The sequence below is a fragment of the Rattus norvegicus genome, chromosome 18 (assembly GCF_021556685.1).
Source record: "Rattus norvegicus strain SHRSP/BbbUtx chromosome 18, alternate assembly SHRSP_T2T, whole genome shotgun sequence".
In the NCBI taxonomy this organism is placed as follows: Eukaryota; Metazoa; Chordata; class Mammalia; order Rodentia; family Muridae; genus Rattus; species Rattus norvegicus.
Window position 1 is genome coordinate 34,018,670 of NC_141551.1, and position 18,618 is coordinate 34,037,287.

Here is an 18,618-nt window from a genome sequence, read left to right on the forward strand (position 1 = left end):
AGATAGCAAACTTGTCCCTCACTGCATACAGGTATGTGAGAAAATGCCTTTTAGCAATCTATTTCTATACCTGCAGATATGCAGAAAGCAACCCCATAAATCTGACAGTTTTGGGCTTACGAAGCACAGAGAAGGCTGTGGCCATATTACCACCAGTAACAGCCCATGGCTTCTAAGGCTGAAGAGCATGCTGGGCCAGGGTCTAGATGTCTCCACACTTGCCTGTCAAGTGTCCACATCATCAGAGCTTCTGGCACCCCAACTTCTCAAGTCCCAGAATTGATGGTGACAACTTAGGAAGGGAATGCAAAAAGTCCCAAAGGTCCCTGTGGAACACAGTCAGCATTGTCGGAAAGGGGTCATGGAGTAGATAATTCCTCTTTGTATGCCTCCTCAGCAAACACCCAGCTCTTGCTGTTAGTCAGATGAAGCAGCCATTGGTAGCATACAAACAGAGGAGAGGGGTGTCTAACCACTCGGCAACAAAAAACAAACAGCATGGGCCATAATTGCCAAACTACAGTTACAGTTCCACAATCTAAGAACTTTATGTCAACATCTCATCTATAATGAATATATATATATATATATATATATATATTACTCCAAGGTAGCCTTGAATTCCTGATCTCCTGCCTCCATCACTCAATAGCTGGGATCACAGGCATGAGCCACCATCATCTCCGTGTTGTATACAAATGTCTTACCGTCCACGAGTTGATGTGTGTTAAGGATACAGCTGAGTGAGTTTGGGCAGGCTGGTCCCTCCATGTTTTTGTTTCCTTCTGCATTAACGAGGAATAGCCATCATTCCTACCTCAACATTATTCTATAGGTTGAATGAGTCCATGAAGTAGGGAGCTGGCACCCATTGTTACCTGTACACTTACACCCAGCCTCAGGCTTACCATCAGCTGTCATTTAGAAAGTAACCAGAGCCCTGCTTAAGATGTAGTGGACATGCACACAGGCGCAAACACACATATGCACATACAAATACATCCTTTACAAAGTCGGTAGACTTAAGGACCTTAACTAAAGTAAGAGTTTAGTCAGAGAACTTACTTACCTTTCTTTTCTTCCACAGTTTTTACAGAGATGACATTTTTATCCATGGGGTTCGGATACTGAACAAAAATACATAAAGAAAAGTTAGCATTCTCTTCTGTCAACATGAATTAGCTGATAGAAGTGACAGGTTGTCTGCAGGACTAGTAAATATCTTCCAGAAAACCTCAAGGAAAACCCAGTGTTTTGTGTGTCAACTTGACACAAGCTGGAGCTATCACAGAGAAAGGAGCCTCCCTTGAAGAAATGCCTCCATGAGAACCAGCTGTAAGGCATTTTCTCAGTTAGTGATCAAGGGTAGGAAAGCCCAGTGTTGGTGGTGCTGTCCCTGGGCTAGTAGTCCTGGGTTCTATAAGAAAGCAAGCTGAGCAAGGCAGGGGAAGCAAGCCAGTAAGCAGCAGTCTTTGCATCAGCTCCTGCCTCCCAGTTCCTGCCCTGTGTGAGTTCCAGTCCTGACTTCCTTTGGTGATGAACAGTAATGTAGAAGTGTAGTACGCTTAATAAACCCTTTCTTCCCCAACTTGCTTCTTGGTCATGATGTTTTATGCAAGAATACAAAACCTGACTAAGACATCCACTTTTAAATCAAAGATCTTGGTTTTAGCACTTGGATTCAAACAAGTGAGGCAGGCATTCATGAAATCCAGGGAAGTTTTCTTCAATTTTGTGTGCATGGGTCTTGCCTGCCAGAGTGCTTGGTGTCAAAGAGGACACCAGGGGGCAACAGATCCCCACCTCCCAGAACTGAGGTTACAGTTGATTATGAGCCACCGCATCAGTACTGGGAATTGAACCTGATCCTTCAAGAGTAGTAAGCGTGCTCAACCAAAGAGCCATCTCTGTCCCAAAGGAAGATGCCATCTAAGCCCTGAGCAAAGATGAGAATGAGATGAGATTGAGGATAATTTTTATTATTATTATTATTATTATTATTATTATTATTATTATTATTATTATTAAAAAACCAGGATAACATAAACCATGCTCCCTGTGCTAAATACCTTGATTATATCACCCTGTCTAATTCTAACAGCTATTCTATTGTGAGGACACTACATAATATTATTAACCCCAATTTTCAAAAGTAGAAACTGAATGAAAATTGGATTGTTTCAGTACCCAGATGGTCCATGGGAGTCAGAGAACTAGACAGGCCAGTCCAACACAAAGAGAATTCCTTTATTACTGCCCTGACGATGGCTTGGTGATTGTGTTAGCATAGAAGGATATAGGAGACATTTGATAAATGCTCTACTTCTTTTATTAAATTGGCCTGAAAGACAAGTTAGATACACCACGGTTGATAATTGCTACCATTTTCTAACTTTGTCAATTTACACACACTGTCTGTCTATTCTCAGAAACATGGCATAAAATTATATGGTGTTTGTTTTCTATTTTACATATGAGAGATAAGTCTAGGAAAAACTAAATACCCTGCTCAAAATAGCTAATAATTACTGCACCTGGAATAATGTAACTTACCCCAGATACTGTCTGGCTGCCCCCACATCCATCATGAAGTCACCTCAGAGTTACTTTAACCTAACCTTTCTATTCCTCAGATGGAGGGAGGGAGGAGGGAGGCTGGCAGGGAGGGAAAAGGAGAACAGGAATCTCTCAAAGCCACAAGATAAAGTGGCTTCTAACTGGAGCCTGATGCTCTTGGGCTCTCCCTGCTCTTCCCCAGGTTCCCAGCTTTATCCTGTGATCCAATGGCACTGTCACACACTGAGCACCTCAGCCAGGCTCAAGCTGAGGTGGGGAAAGGAGCCCTTTGCCTGGAGAAACTTGAGCTTCAGGACTCCCAGACCCTTAGAAACAGAATATAAAACTATCAGTATGGGTCTCAAAGAACCAAAATAAGAATGAAGGTGCCTGAGTGGTGGTGATCCTGTGAGTCTGAAGCCAGCCTGGTCTACAGAGTGAGTTTCGGGCTACACAGGGAAACCCTGCCTATCAGAAGGAGGAAAAGGAGGAGGAGATGGGAAAAGGAGGGGGGGGATGCATTTGTGCATGTTATTCACGCAGTTCAGTCTTAGAAGGAAAGGCTCAAAATTACAAAGACTACTTTCATGAAGATTAGCCCTCAAAAGATCCATGCTAGTAAGAGGAGGATAAATTGGGGATTCGGTTCCTCTACAGAGGAGATGTCCTGGACCAGAGACATGTAAGTTGCACATAGCTCCCTAAACCATGTGGGCAGGTATGTGAATTAACCTTTCACACTAACAAAAAGTGTAACTGCTTCCTTTAATGCATCCCAGTATGTTCACTAAATATCCATAAATGCATTCTGAGTAAAGGTTACAGTCACACTGTAAGTTGTAGGAAGATAACTAAAGTAAATTATGAAAGAAAAAAAACAGAGTGTATCACTAGACAGGTATAGTAATAAAACGTCCTCAGTTCTGATTATATCACTAAATTGTCAGTGAAACTTTTACAGGTAAAACTATACTGCTTCACATTTTCACTTAATTTTAACATTTACCTTCTGAAAGGAATGATATTCATTTAAACAATAAGACCCTCTTTGTCTTCTGTGATTAGTCAGATAGATATACAGACAGATGAACTGAGAGACAGATGAATAAATAAATGGATACATTAGATAGATGATTGATAGATGATAGATAATTGATAGGTAGATAAGATAGATAATTGGTAGATGAATAGACAGATTAGATGACTGATAGATAAGTAGATAGCTGATAGAGATAGATAGATGATTGATAGATAGATTATAGATAGATAGATAGATAGATAGATAAATAAATAAATAGATAGATAATGGTAGATAAGATAGATAGATAGACAAACAGATAGATAATGGTAGATAAGATAGATAGATAGATAGATAGATAGATAGATAGATAGATAGATAGCATGCCAAATACTGTTTCAGACACTGAGGATGTAGGAGTGACATGAAAACTATGCAGCTCCTTACAAATTCATCTATTAGTTGAAGAAACAAAAGCAGTAAATAAATGTCAGATGCGCTTAAGAGAAAATAAGGCAGGGTCAGAAATGGAAAACCGTGGAAGACACGGTAGCAGTGAACACTTAAGGGTCACTCACTTTGTAGTCCTTGCAAATAGCAAGAGGAAATGGGACTTTTAATAGCTGACCACAAGAGACCGTGAACTATTCATGCTAATAAATATCATTTGCAAAATTTAAGTCATTTTCCCTGATGGCTGCTTCTGGAGTTAACAGACATAAACCTCGAGTTTTCATGAAGAATGGCAACAAAAAAAAAAAAATTAGAGGTTTGTGTGAAACAACTAAAGACTGTGGCATGGATGGCCCATATTTTAACTCTTTGCAGAAATTAAAAATGTATTAAACCAAGGCTCCCTCCACCTGGCATTACTTAGAATAATAGAATGCCATCTTGTGGTACCCTACATAATCATGTTTTATCCTTACACACAAAATGTATCAAAAACCTGCTACAGAGCAGAGAATACTGTGAGGGAGAGCTGCTCAGAGTTCTGAATACCACCACGGGAGCTTTTCCCATCAGCCTGGGCAGGCATCAAGTAGGCACTCAGGAGTTCTGGACACCTATTCAAACACCACATGACTATGGAATTGATCCAGCCAGATCCAGATCGATACTGTGCCCACCTGTGTGTGTTACCCAGCAGCTGCCTGACATGATCCCATTTAGTTCTCTTCCAAACAGGAAACATATTAATGGGTATTAAGATATGGCCTCTTATTGTTAAAAGTCTCATGTGTAAATCCTGCACACAAACAAAAATGAGCCTGCCCATCCCCACTCCATACCAGACACTCCTGGAAGCCATGTGGTCTGTTGACCCAGTTTCTGCCGAAAGCCTTGTCTATCGAGCCTGGTTTGATGGTGGCGTACACACGCCAGATGCACTGTAGTTTATCAGTGACTCCAGGGATTTTTCAAGGTATGTTTGGCTTCATTTTTTAAATCTTATTTATGATTTTACTTTCTTTATAGAATAAACAGGCTCACTCCTTCCCTTCCCAACAACACAACTTTCCCAACCGCAACACTAACAAAGGTAAAATGCACACTCACTCCTGAGGCTCTTGCCCATCTGTTCCTATTTTCCTTTTTACATATTAAAAGGGTCCAGAAACCATTTGAGTGGAGGTATCTTGTGCAGGTAGACAAAGCTACTCCTAGAAGTCACAGGTTATTAATTGAAAATCCCATTTCCAGGGATTGGGCTACTACCTGCAATGATCTTTCAGGGGCTTTCAAAATAATACAGTGGGCTCCTGTTGTTGGCTGCCCACGGGAACTAGATGGTAAGATCATCTTGATGAAAACAGCACATACTCTGATGTAAGGACACAGAGAAATCAAGCTACAGGTGATGCCGAGGCTGGCATCACAGTGTACAGGGGGTTGTGGAAACACTGCCCTCAGTTATTTTCTTCAGCTTTGGATCCTATTCTACTGAATTGCCAGGCAAGATGTGCCCACTAATGCAATGGTGGCAAGCCCATTATCGGTTAATGTGATGGTTTGTATATGCTTGACCCAGGGAGTGGTACTATTAGAAGGTATAGCCTTGTTGGAGTAGGTGTGTCACTGTGGGCATGAGCTTACGACCCTCATAGTTGCCTGGAAGTCAGTATTCTGCTAACAACCTTCAGATGAAAATGTAGAACTCCCAGCTACTCCTACACTATGCCTGCCTGGATGTTGCCATGTTCCCACCTTGATGATAATGGACTGAATCTCTGAACCTATAAAATAGCCCCAATTAAATGTTGTCCTGATAAGACTTGCCTTGGTCATGGTATCTGCTCACAGCAGTAAAACCCTAACTAAGATAGGTAACCAACCACTTTCTGATTGGACTTGAGACCTGCTTCACAAAAAAGAATGAGTCCTCAGTACTGTAAGCCTGGCCAAAGCCCTGTGGCTGGATAGGCCATGGGTCCTAATGGGAAAAGCACTGCTGTTGGACTGTTCAGTGGATATGCTTTTTCTACCAAATTGCCTTCTAAATAATTATGTTTACCCACACAGATTGTGCGCCGCCACGCTTGGGCAGGGCCCTTCTTGCAGTAAGTGGTGGTTACTGAGGAAACTTATAACTGATCAAAGTAACTGAGTGACTGAGGAGTGCTCAGCCCTAAAGAGGACATTAATATCATCCCCTTCAAGACTCAGAGAAGAGTATGAATAAGGAGAGGACAAAGGGGTGGGATGTTGTAGAACAAGGTATCCTAAGTATACTATATCTGCTGCACTCTTAAACTCACAGCAGCTGCAAAGCACTGGCCTATCAACACGCCCTTCCCTGGAGCTTTAAAGGAAGTTAACCTCCCTGACCACGCCCTACCCCTCTCTCACACACCTTGAAAAAAGAACTAGTTGGCACGGTGAAGGGCATCAGCTGGAGTGAAAGGGGAACAACAGAGGGTAATGAGTTTAAACATGATAAAAATACAAAGTACAAATGTACAAATGTCGTGATGTAACCCATCATTACATAAACACACATATGCTAATTAAAAAAACTTTTATAAAGAGCCCAAAAGCCACAAAATGCCAAGCTCAGAGAATATACATTAAAGCAAATATATAATTATTAAAGGGAGAGGTCAAGAAATTGAGTCCATCTATTATAGGAATAATATATATTCCTATCTAGTATATGTTTTATTTACACACACACACACACACACACACACACACACACACACACACACACACGGTGGAGCTTTATGGAGATTAAGCCTCTACATTTGTTTGCTAAGGGAAAGTTCATCATTCAGAAAGCACACTCTTAAGAGCAGGAAGTTATTAAAATATCAGCTATCTGAAAAGTTGAGAGGTCAACACCTGACTTTTGAACAGGACCCTTCTCCTCAGTCAGTGCCTTCACAGGAGTCACTGTGGGCCCTCTTTTGAATAGGGTTATCTGAGAAAGCACAAAGAATGAGGAACTGCAGTACTCCTGGTTCACTGGCATCTGCATATCTGCTCAATACACTATTAGGGGATTTGCTACCCAGCTGCTTCCAAACACATACAAAGGGCCTTGCTGCATGCTCAGTTATACAGAGACATCACCATACACTGCCCAACCTTTCCATGGTCTCCATAAAGCTGCTCACTCCGGAAGAAAAGTGAAGTTGACTTATTACCAAGATCAAATGAGTCTTCAATTAATCAACACTCCTTTGATCTGCCTGGCGTGGTCGTCATGCCCATAATTGCAGAACTGGAGAGGCTGAGGGAGGAGCATCAAAGTGCTCAAGGCCAGCCTGGGCTACATAGGAAGATGCAATTTTAACAAATGTTCCTTGCCCCACACTATATGTCTGTATATTACCCTGAGAAAGCTTGGCACAATAATCTATACATTCCTCTCTGCTCCACCTGGCAGAAAGCACCTTCAGGACAAGGTCTTGTTTTATTTATTGTCAAAGGGTGCACAGACTTAGCATGAATACCAATTAATAGGCATATAATGAATATGTAGCTATTAGCACTTTGATAGATAAAAAATCTTCTTTCAGACACAAAGCCACATCCTCTACTGGATGAGTTACTAAGCACACTTTAAAATTTAAATTGCACTTAAAAAATAATTTATCATTCAGATGTGCACATTATTCATGCTCACCTTCTCCCTTATTGTTCTAAGTTAGTAAAGATTTCTGCAGACTGCTTCCCCCAGCTTTTCGGTTTCCCATTCCTGGACAAACATAAAACTCGCTAGAATTCAGCAAGTGCTTTCAAAGCACTTACCATGCCCCAGCAGTAAGGTAGGTGCTTTCATGGAAGTGCATATGTTAATTAATGTCCCCCGACAACCCTACAAGTTAGCTATTCCTCTAATTCTGCAGACAAGGAAACTGAGGCACAGAACTATGAACTCACCTGTCCCCACCCCCACAACTGTGCACACTGCACCCTGACATGAGAGCCATGCTCCTCACATGCCACACCTCGGCTTTCAGGAGAGCCTAGGGTGGAAGATGAAAAGTGCAACACAGCATGAGATAAAGAGCATCTGTCAGCTCTGCACACACTAAGGCCTAACATCTAACCAAACCCCCATTCCACTGCGAAATGCACATAGATCCTCCCTAAGTACCCCTGGAGCTCCGTGGGGAAAAATGTTCTACACATGTAAATGTCAGGTCTGCAAGAGACTGAAGATGGGATCAGAAGGAAGCATTATTAATTATCCAATCAGCTTTCTACTCTAAATGGAAATGGCCATTCATAAATCCATTTTATAAGCTTACGGGTAAACACCGACCCATTCCACGCAGCACGCCACTGGAATAAATAAAGCCTTAGGTCATGAGTGGAAGTAAAAATTTATTTTACTCTTTTTTATTACAGTAATCCAGAAAGTACACGTTCCTGTGTTGGCTTTCCTCTCTCGGGGTTTTGGTTTGTTTCGTTTTGTGAAATGGTCAGAGGGCGGCTCACTGTGTTGCCCATGCTGACCTCAAACTTCTGAGCTCAAGCAATCCTCCTGCCTCAGATTCTCAAATAGTAACTTTAGTGTAAAATTACATACTGCAAACTGAAAGACCCCAGCTTAGCAGCAGTAACGCCATTTTGCAAGGCTGTACTTAAGATGACTGGTTCAGGGAAAGGTTAGAACACTGAGTACACAGCGGCTGCCAAGCAGGATGTGTTTGGTTGAAGGCCTGGCAACAGGACGACTTCGGTTGAGCACCTGACAATGAAAAAAAAGCCCCGGGAGAGGTCCCACACCCTGGTGGGGGGCCGAGTCAGTCGTTATGTTCCAAGAAGGTAGCTAAGAAACTTGCCCCCGGGCTAAACCCTTGCCATATTAGAATCCACCAATTATATCCCTGTAACCATGCATCTGCTTCTATATGCTTGCTTCTGCTCCCCAAAATCCTATAAAAGCCCATCCTTGGTTCCGTGGGGCGCGCCAGTCCCCCGAGTGACTGAAGCGCCCGCAGGTGCCTGTGCCTGTGTATCCCGACAATAAACCAAATCCTCTTGCTGATTGCATCCTGTGGTGTCTCGGTCTGGTCTTTGGAGTTAGAGGATCTCCATCCCGAGGGAAAGTTCTCCCTGAGAGCTTTTCACAAACCACAGGCAGGTGAGCTTTCCTCATGGAACAGGGGTTTGCTGAGTGTTCCCTGTGTTCTAGAGCCTGTCCAGTGCACTTAGGGTACAACAGAAACAACTGACACAGATCCCCATGGAGTTTGCCCACATTCGCAAAGAGCAAAACCAGCCTAAGCAAGTCCACGGTGAGAAACCTCAAGCTCTCTGCACTCATTCGGACCAACATGGAGACCCACTCATCACCACAGCTCCCATGCATCCTTAGTAATGACTTTAAATTCCAGGCATTCGACATGTAAGGAATTCTCTTAGCATATCAGAGACACATCCATCAAAAAGACCTACACAAGCCTCCACAAAGAGGTGTCTTCTAGGCTTCCACACTTGTCCAAACAACTTTGTGTTCTTTCCCAAGATGATTTTTAGTCAGTTGAAAGGAAAATACACTAACTGATGAGTGCTAGAGAGGTAAGAATTGTATAGCTGGGTGGCGGTCACACACATGCCTTTAATCCCAGCATTCACAAGGCAGAGGCAGGCATATCTCTGAGGTCAAGGCCAGACCCGGTCTACAAAGAGAGAGAGTTCCAGGACAGCTGGAGGCTACACAGGAAAAAAAAAAAAACTCTTGAAAACATTGAGAGAGAGAGAGAGAGAGAGAGAGAGAGAGAGAGAGAGAGAGAGAGAGACTTGGCTTGGCATGGGCTTTTGAAACCTCAAAGCAAAGCATACCCTGAATAAAACACTTCCTCAAAGCCACTCCTAATCTTTCTAATCCTTTCAAATAGTGCCACTCCCTAGAAAGAAAGGAGAAGAAAAAAAGAAAGAAAAGGTAGAATTATACAAAGAGGGGAGCCAGGAATGCAAGGACACTGTGCAGCCACTGCTGCAGTTATGGGAAGCATAGCATAGCATCTGAAGGAGCCATGCAGAGTCAGCACTCTTCCATGAGGAGAAGGAGTCCTGTACTCCACTGATAAGACTGTAGCCTCCGTTTTCTAGGTACCACTCACAGCATGCAGCTAATGTTCTGCCCTCAGAAGCCAACAGACAGGTGTAAGGAGATCAGGCATTCCTTGGGTTTTAAAAATAGTACTGAATTGGAACTCGAGGCGAATCTGCACATACCAAAAGCCACAGAGCAGTAGATGCTATTTAAAACACAATGTCCTCAGTTCTAAAGCAGCCTTGCCCACTGTAGGGCAAAATCCGATTAAACGTCCGGAGAACTTCTCACATGACTGTCTCTTCTGCTCAATTTTTTTAATTGTCATTTTTTTAAAGTATCATCACACGGTCTAAAATTATTTAAAGCATATTTTGCCCAAAATACAACTTACTACCATAGGCCCTATCGAAAGCACATGCCTGTAGATCTGTTGCATTTCTGATCTTCACAAGAAATCTAGAAGACGGTAGCATCATCACTAACAGAGGAGAAAAGGAGATTGTCTACACAGGCGTACATGCTGCTCAGTGCACAGGGGCTCCTGTGCTATGCGGGTGCATCAGTGAGCCATGTGTACTCAGAGGAAGCAATTCCTTTTTTTTTTTTAAAGATTTATTTATTTATTATATATAAGTCACTGTCTTCGGACACACCAGAAGAGGGCATCTGATCTCATTACAGATGGTTGTGAGCCACCATGTGGTTGCTGGGATTTGAACTCGGGACCTCTGGAAGAGCAGTCAGTGCTCGTAACCGCTGAGCCATCTCTCCAGCCCGCAATTCCTTTTTTAAGATATAAATACTTGTATTAATTCTTTGAGATTCTCACACAACGTACTTTGACCATATTCACTCTCGACTCCTTCCCTTAACTCCTTCCAGACCCACACCCACCTTCCTATCTACCTCCACTTCATGTCATTATTATTATTATTATTATTATTATTATTATTATTAGCATCATCATCATCATTATTTAATATCACATCAACTCTAAGCTATGCCGTCCATACAGTTCTAAGTGTGGGGCTATCCACTGGAGAATGGTAGACCTACGAGGAGCTACACTCTTAAAGAAAACTAACTCTCTCTCTGAGAAGCTGTACACTGTCCATAGGTGACAGTTAGGAGTGAAGGCTCACGAACCCTTTGCCCTCCATGCTACAATGCTGTCTAACAGCTCTCTGACATCATGGGGAAATGTTTTGTGAAGTAGATGGTGGCTATTAGAGAAAGTTACAACTAGTCAAAGTGCAGAATAAGAGACTGTGGAGTGAACATCAATATTACACACACACACACACACCACACCACACCACACCATGGCTCAGAGGGACCATTCAAAAAAGGATTGGAAAGATTTTAAGACCCAGGTCTTTTAGTCATGACCAAATACTGCACTCATAATTCATGGTCGTAATGGCTGCCCACAGGAATTCCCTTCTGTTAATATTTTAGTTTAATTTGTTTGGTTTTGGGTTTTCTGGGTCAGAGTCTAGCTATGTAGCCCAGGCTAGCTACAAACTGCTAATCATCCTACCTCAGACTCACCATGACCTGGGATACAGGCATGAGCCACCACACCTGGGTCCTTCCATAGTTCTCAAACATGCCAAGCACTTAGCTGACTATCTTATAAGAATGGCATCAGATACTGAATGTTCTTATATAAATTACTTCAACCACACTACACTAAATCCAACCACATGAGCTCAGTCAACCCACAGAATCACTAGAATTAAAAGCCTGTCACCAAGCAAGGCCACTAAGTTTTAGAGTGATTTGTTGCACAGAAATGACTAGCAAATACTGAGTCCCACCCGCGCACACCTAAGCTAAGCAGCACATTAGGTGCAGAGTCCACCCTGATAAGCAAACCATGAGAGGCAAATGAACTGAGGGGCAGTATTCCCAGCAAAGCTGAGCCCTGTCTCAGAATCTCTTGAATGGCCCCTGTGTGCAGAGGTGGAAGCACAGTCTGCTGGTGAGCCATGGGCTTTAGATTCAGATGAGCTGAGATCCTAGCTCTCCGACCTACTAGCTGGGGGCGCTGGAACAGTTAGACTTCTCTGAGCCTGTTTCCCCGCAACGTAAGTGAGTCAGTTATGATGACTTCTTAGCCTGCTCGGAAGAGTAGAAATAATACTGTATTATACAGAGCAAATGTGTATAAACAGAGAGAGAGAGAGAGAGAGAGAGAGAGAGAGAGAGAGAGAGATTGCCTAGAAAACTCCTCTTCATGTTTCAGCAAACCTATTAGTGTCGCCTTACTGAGAAAGCCTACCTACAAAAGCCTCCACGTGGGACTGCTATAGCTGTTCTGACCCCCACCATCCCGTATGCTCCTTGTGTGAAGTACGCATCACCCATTGAAATGACGCCAACCTCATCATCATTTATTAATGTTGGTCTCACTCTCTAAAACCCATCACCTTTACTTGAAACTGATATGTAGGAGGGAGTGTATTACAAAGAAGAAAATGTGTGGTGTTGTATGTGTGGCTTTGCAAAGGGAGATCTGCCCAAGGCGAGTTGAAAGGGGCAGGGAGGAGGGAGGAGATGGTCAGCGAAGCCTAGACAAAGTGTGTTCTCTCCCATTCTGAGAAGGCAGAGGTCTCCTTTTCAGGATAACGGTCCTTTTTCCCAGGTGGCAATGGTGCTGCAATCTCCATCTTGAATATTCCCCAAGGAATAAGTTAATGGTTAGGTCCCAGGGCAACCCTACTGGGAAGTGGTAGATGCTTGAATAGGTGGAGAATTGTGGGAAGAGATCTTTAGGCATTGGTATACACCCTTGAATTGGATTATGGAGCTGCAGCTCATCTGACCTTTCTGCTTTGCTCCTTGGCTCAGACTTCAGCAGATTTACTCTACCACAGGTTCCCACAGTGAGACGTTCTGCCTTTCCACAGGCCCAGAGTGGCAGGGCAGCTGGGCTGGTTATTTCTTGTCAGATTGAGACAAAGTAGCATCAGCTGTTAAGAAAGAACTTCAACTGAGGAATTTCATCCATCAGACTAGCCTGTATGCATATTGGAAGGCTCTTGATTAATGACTGATGTGGGAGAGACCAAGCCAGTGTGAGTGGTACCTCCCCAGTGCAGAATGAGCAAGGCACGGAGAGCAAACCAGCAATGTCCCCCATGACCTAGTGCTCCACAGTGACCTGTGCTGTACTTCCTGCCTCCCGGTCCCTGCCTTGAGTTTCTGCTTCGACTCCCCTCAACAATGACCTGGCAGAAGTAAAATAAACTAAACCCTTGCCTCAACTTGCTTTTTGGTCAGTATTTTATCACAGCAAGCAAACTAGGACAGAAATTGGTACCGAACAGTGGGATAGTGCTGTGGTTGTGGTTGACCTGACCTTGTTGTCTGTGGGGAAAATTCTGTATAGATTTTGGGGTTTGGGGCCGGAAAAGGCAGAATGTTCAGCTTCATGAGCTGTTGCAGGAGACTGGAAGAAAGTTAACTGAGCAAGGCCAGGAAAGCAGACTCCTCCATGGTCTCTGCTTCTGTTCCTGCCTTTTGCTCCCACCCCTGACTTCATGCAATGAATAGCCTGTAAGCTGAAATAAACCCCTTCCTCCCAAAGCTGCCTTTGGCCAATGTTCTATGGCAAGAAGAGAAAACAAACTAGAACAAAGTAACTATGAATGGGATCCCTCGTAGCAGTGAGCCAATATAGATAACTATCTCCTTGTTATCCCAGACATCCATCACAGGGCAAAGTCGACTAACACAAAACACACTGGGGACCCACACTCCAAACTGTGAGTCTGATCAAAGCATGGGGTGTCAGCCGTTCCTTTTATGTGCTTAGAAGCCTGATCTACGGCAGAGTGTACACCAGATTCACTCATTCATTCGTGAGACTTTTGCTGAGAAGGACCTAGCAGATACAAGGAATGGAGGCTCCTCTTGTAATGGGAGGTCCCAGCTGACCATCTTCACAGCCCCTCCTCAGTTTAACTTCTAGGCTAGACAGATTTCCTCTGACCAGAGTCACCCAGAGACCTAACTGAACCAAAAACAGATTCGAGTTCAGGGTCCCGCCTCCCAGGCCTGGTGACAACTAGTTCTTAGGGATGTTTTTCATTTTACTGTTAGCCGGAGGCACAGTTCTTAGAAAGAGCCTCCATTATGAGGGCCATGGAATCCCATAACAACAATAGTTGAAACAGCAGTATTTCTGAGCCCTTACAATCATCAATCCTGTGATAAACACTCCCTATTAATATTTCACTTAAATCCTCACGACAACCCTGGGAGTGTGCACTGTTTTTCTCACACTACAGATTAGCAAACTAAGGTCCAGAGAGGGTGAGCTCTGCGGGGAGTCCCACCGCTATTTAGTTAAGAGAAAGTCTTGAAACAGTAGAGTAACACCCGAGAGTCTAGCGAGATCACAGTTTCAAAGGCATGCATTAGCGTTTAAAGAGTGGGACATAAACTAGAAAGCAGGTCTAGACAGTCCATCCTGGAAGGCCACCGGAGCCCACACTCTCTGCCTGAGGAGGGAGGCATGTGGACGTGATGCCATGCACGGCGCCCTTCGCTCATCCCTGTGAGCAGCCTTCGAGGAAACCCGCCTCCACCCTTGTCCTGCACATCCCGGGAGCAGCACGCGCGCAGGAGGGGGACTCGGAGGGTGACTCTAGACCCCTGAGGATTGGGTCCGGTCACCACGCGACGTAGGCGGGGGGCACTTCAGGCTCTCCGCAGCGGGCACACTTCCCAGGTCAGAGGGACTGGTACCTTTCGGAGGAAGCAAGCGACCACCTGCTCGAAGGGGTACTGGAACACCTGGTGCACGTCCACGGTGACCCCCATGTCATGCACCCGCCTTCGGTCTCCTCGCCGAGCTCCGGCCACACCCCTCAGCCAAAGGGGCGTTCACTTTCTCTCCCCTCTTCAAACTTCTCAAACTTTATTGTCCTCCTCCGAGACAAGGCTATAGTTCACACCCACGTCCCCTTTCACTTACGTCCTATAAAGCTGTCGCCCGGGACGCCCCAGACCCCAGCGACTGGAAAGTGTGTCAACGCCCACGTTCCCTCCCTGGCCACGCCTGCAGATAACTCCCTGTCTCTGAGCCACCCAGTTACACGCCGCAACACTGCGATTTGCAGCCAGAATTCCAAACCACCACTGCCGGAGGTCACAGAATTATCCTCTGTTGACAACCAGATAGAAATAAGATATAATAAACAGGTAAGCCACCACCCTGAAACTACGGGTGTGGTGCTACAGCCCTGCGCTGAGAAGTCCAGAGAGACAAAGGCCAGCAACCGCACACTTCGGGGGTCTGGATGGCTGCCTGAAGCACGGGGCTGGGCCTCTGGCCTACAGGAAACTGCCCTTCTCCCAGAACAGTCTAGGAAAGAGTTATTCAACTCTAGGAAGTTCCTGGATTAAGGTTAAGCAGCAGTCAGCAAGAAAAAAGATACAGAAGAACTGTGTTTTCTTTCCTCCAAAGAGCAACTGTTGCTAGAAGCAGCAAATGTTACATTTCTTCCCTAAGTTATTCACCTACTTCTGCGCACGCGCGTGCTGTGTGCCAGAGGCTGTAGATTCAGCAGCAAATTCAGCTGGTCCCTGGGTAAAGGGAGTAAGGCATGGGATTTGACACCCACTCAATAATACAGCAAAATAAAGTCCCAGGACCTAGGACGTGTTGGTGCAAGGTTAAACATGGACATTCCCTGAGGTGTTGGCATCTACATTTGCCTGCGCCATTTGTTGTCAGACCTCAAAAACCACCAACCTCAACGGGTCTTTTCTCTTCCCTCCCCCATTTCCTGTGTGTGTGTGTGTGTGTGTGTGTGTGTGTGTGTGTGTGTGTGTGTGTGTGTGTGTCTGTGTGTGTCTGTGTGTGTCTGTGTGTGTGTTGGGTTGTTCTCTCCCTGCCCCCAGCTTTTTTTTTAAAGAGGGGTCTCATATAACCTCGATTTATTAGTGGATTACCTTGAATTTCTGGTTCTTCTGCTTCCACCTCCAGAGAAATTACCGGCTGGGTTTACAGATATGCATGACCACACTCAATTTTTTATCATTTTTTATGTGGTGCTGGGATCAGGCTCAGGGCTTCTGCTTACTAGGCAAGCACTTTTTTTTTTCCTTTTTCTTTTTTTTTCCGGAGCTGGGGACCGAACCCAGGGCCTTGCGCTCTCTAGGCAAGCGCTCTACCGCTGAGCTAAATCCCCAACCCCTAGGCAAGCACTTTTATAACTAAGTTATGCACCCTTGGCTCCTTCCAAGAGCCTTTGAATGGTGTCTGTCCAATGGTCTATCAACTTACAAAATGTCTCTAATCTACCTGTTCTTAGACACTCCCTCATCTCAGGCTTCCATTGCTGTCTTCCCCAGCCCTGTTGCCAGGCCAAAACATAGATGTCCTCCTCACTCAGAAATAGAAGCATTTCACCTCGTCCTGGTAGGTGAATTCTCTGAGCTTAGTTTAAGGACCATCTGTTCACTTGGCTTCCAAAAGCAAGATGGACAGACAAATGCTTTACAAACTCCTTCCCTTACAAGGCAAATCAAACAGATTGTAATTTTCCACTAAGCTGCCAGTTTTTGTGGTGAGAATACTACTGTGTTTAAAGCTAATCTCACTATAGAGTTGGGAATAGAACACAGGACCAGCAAAATATCTACATAGGGCTAGTCAAAAGTAACCTCAGCATAGATAAAAGACTAGTGATATCATTAGGAAATGATACATCTTGAATACTTACTATCTTTTAGAATATAATTTCTTAAGTATAACTGTATAATGCTTAATGTTTAGTGATGGCCATGTTCACAGCCAATCCCAGCACATCACTGAAACCTCCTACCTTCTTTCCTACTTGAGGGCTCTCTCTAGCAATGGCCCTCCTCTTTCCCACATCATCAGCACCCATACTTAGGACATCATTACACCCAGCACACAAGAACACTGTGATTTCTTTCACCCTACAACAAAACAAACAAATCAGTGTTAACCCCTGTATCTGTCCAGACATCTCGCCTCCAATGTACTCCTCAGGGGAGAGACAAATCTGTGATATCGTGAAACCTTTCCCATAGCTTTGTCCTCCACCATCAAACTACACTTATCAAATTCCCAGTGACAAAACTGCTAGGTTCCGTAATTAATTCTTTGTGGCTTATGTTTTACAAGTCCCTCATATTCCGGTTGAATAGCTTGTATAACAAGAATATGATCATTGTTTTTCTTCTTTTAATTTCTCATTGATATGCTCATTATGCACAGTATTGTATTACATAAGGCCATTGTCATACAAGTATGTATCATAAAGTGAGCATACCTTCTATATCTCCCTGACCCCCCTCCTTTACCCCTCTCCTGTCTCCCCTTTATTCTCCTAGCTTGTTTCATTTCTCCTTCTTTCTTTCATTCTATTTTGGTTTTGTTGTTGTATTGTTCTGTGGGGTTTTTTTGTTCGTTTGTTTTGAGACAGGGTTTCTCTGTGTATCCCTGGACATCCTAGAACTTGTGCTGTGACCAGGCTTGGCTCGATCTCAGAGATCCACCTGCCTCTGCCTCCAGAGTGCTGGAATTAAAGGAGTGCTCTACCATCACCTGTCCATTTCTAATTTCTTTGTTGCTTATGACTTTCTTCATTTGGCAATTCCTGTGAGTATATACTTTGGTCATTTCACCACTCATGACCGTCTTTCCTCCCCAGTCCCACAGAATCCCCCCCTTCTTCCCACTTTCAACTGCATGGTTCTATTGGTGTCACCAGGGGTGGGGGAGGGAACTGAACCTAATTAGTTTTAGTGGCATGAGCTTGAATAGGAAGTCATTAACTGGAGAATGGACGACCAACCAACAGCCACACCACTAAAGAAAATGACTATCCCTGAGCCCCAGCAACCATTAGTTGCTAATATTTCCTCATGCAGGAAAAGGAACTCACGGTTCCCTCCTCTGTCCATGATGGGATGTCTACAGGCCCAGTCTGAGTATGTCTTGTGCAAATAGTCAAATCTTCTTTTTGTGATTGCAACAGCTATAATGTATCCAGAAAACTGTTTCTTAGGACTTCTCGCCATTCTGCGATTCCCATACTCTTTCATCCATCTCTTCCTGGGTTTTGGAGGGGGTAACATAAACATCAAGACTAAGGCTGAGCACTCAAGGGTCACTTATTCTCAACACTTCGACCAGTTATGAGCCTTTGCATTAACTGTCACCCACTTCCAACAGAAGCTTCTCTGACCAAAGCTGAGAGTAGCATTATTCTATTACTGTAAACATAAATATTTAGACGGCAGCTTGACACTGTGTTCATTTAGCAAAACAACAATAGTAGTTTCCTAACTAGAGCCTATGACTTCCCCAGTCATAGTTTTTGGCCGGATCTACAGTACCAGAAATGAATCCCCTCCTCTGAAGCGGGCCTCAATGATAATCAGAAAGCAGTTGGTTATCCCCATAATGCCGTGCCGTTATTACACCAGTGAGGCACTCTCACCTGCAGATTCATATTGAACCACATAGGTAAAACTACTGATGAGT

The 18,618-nt window shown here is 44.1% G+C and overlaps 1 protein-coding gene across 2 annotated transcripts in view; it reads right to left on the bottom strand.

The window, feature by feature from the left end:
* Prelid2 (PRELI domain containing 2) overlaps positions 1-15,112 on the bottom strand; it is an 86,956-nt gene extending 71,844 nt beyond the window's left edge. The window contains exons 1-2 of one of the 2 annotated variants that reach the window (XM_087593502.1): positions 15,073-15,112; positions 1,070-1,127 (exon numbers count right to left, since the gene is read on the bottom strand). In XM_087593502.1, the coding sequence (XP_087449628.1) occupies positions 1,070-1,115 (46 nt within the window). In that variant the 5' untranslated portion in view covers positions 1,116-1,127; positions 15,073-15,112. Of the gene's footprint in view, positions 1-1,069; positions 1,128-14,843; positions 14,955-15,072 lie in introns of those variants that run through there. The other variant, NM_001271333.1, reaches the window with a different exon arrangement.
* Positions 15,113-18,618: the final 3,506 nt, after the last annotated feature.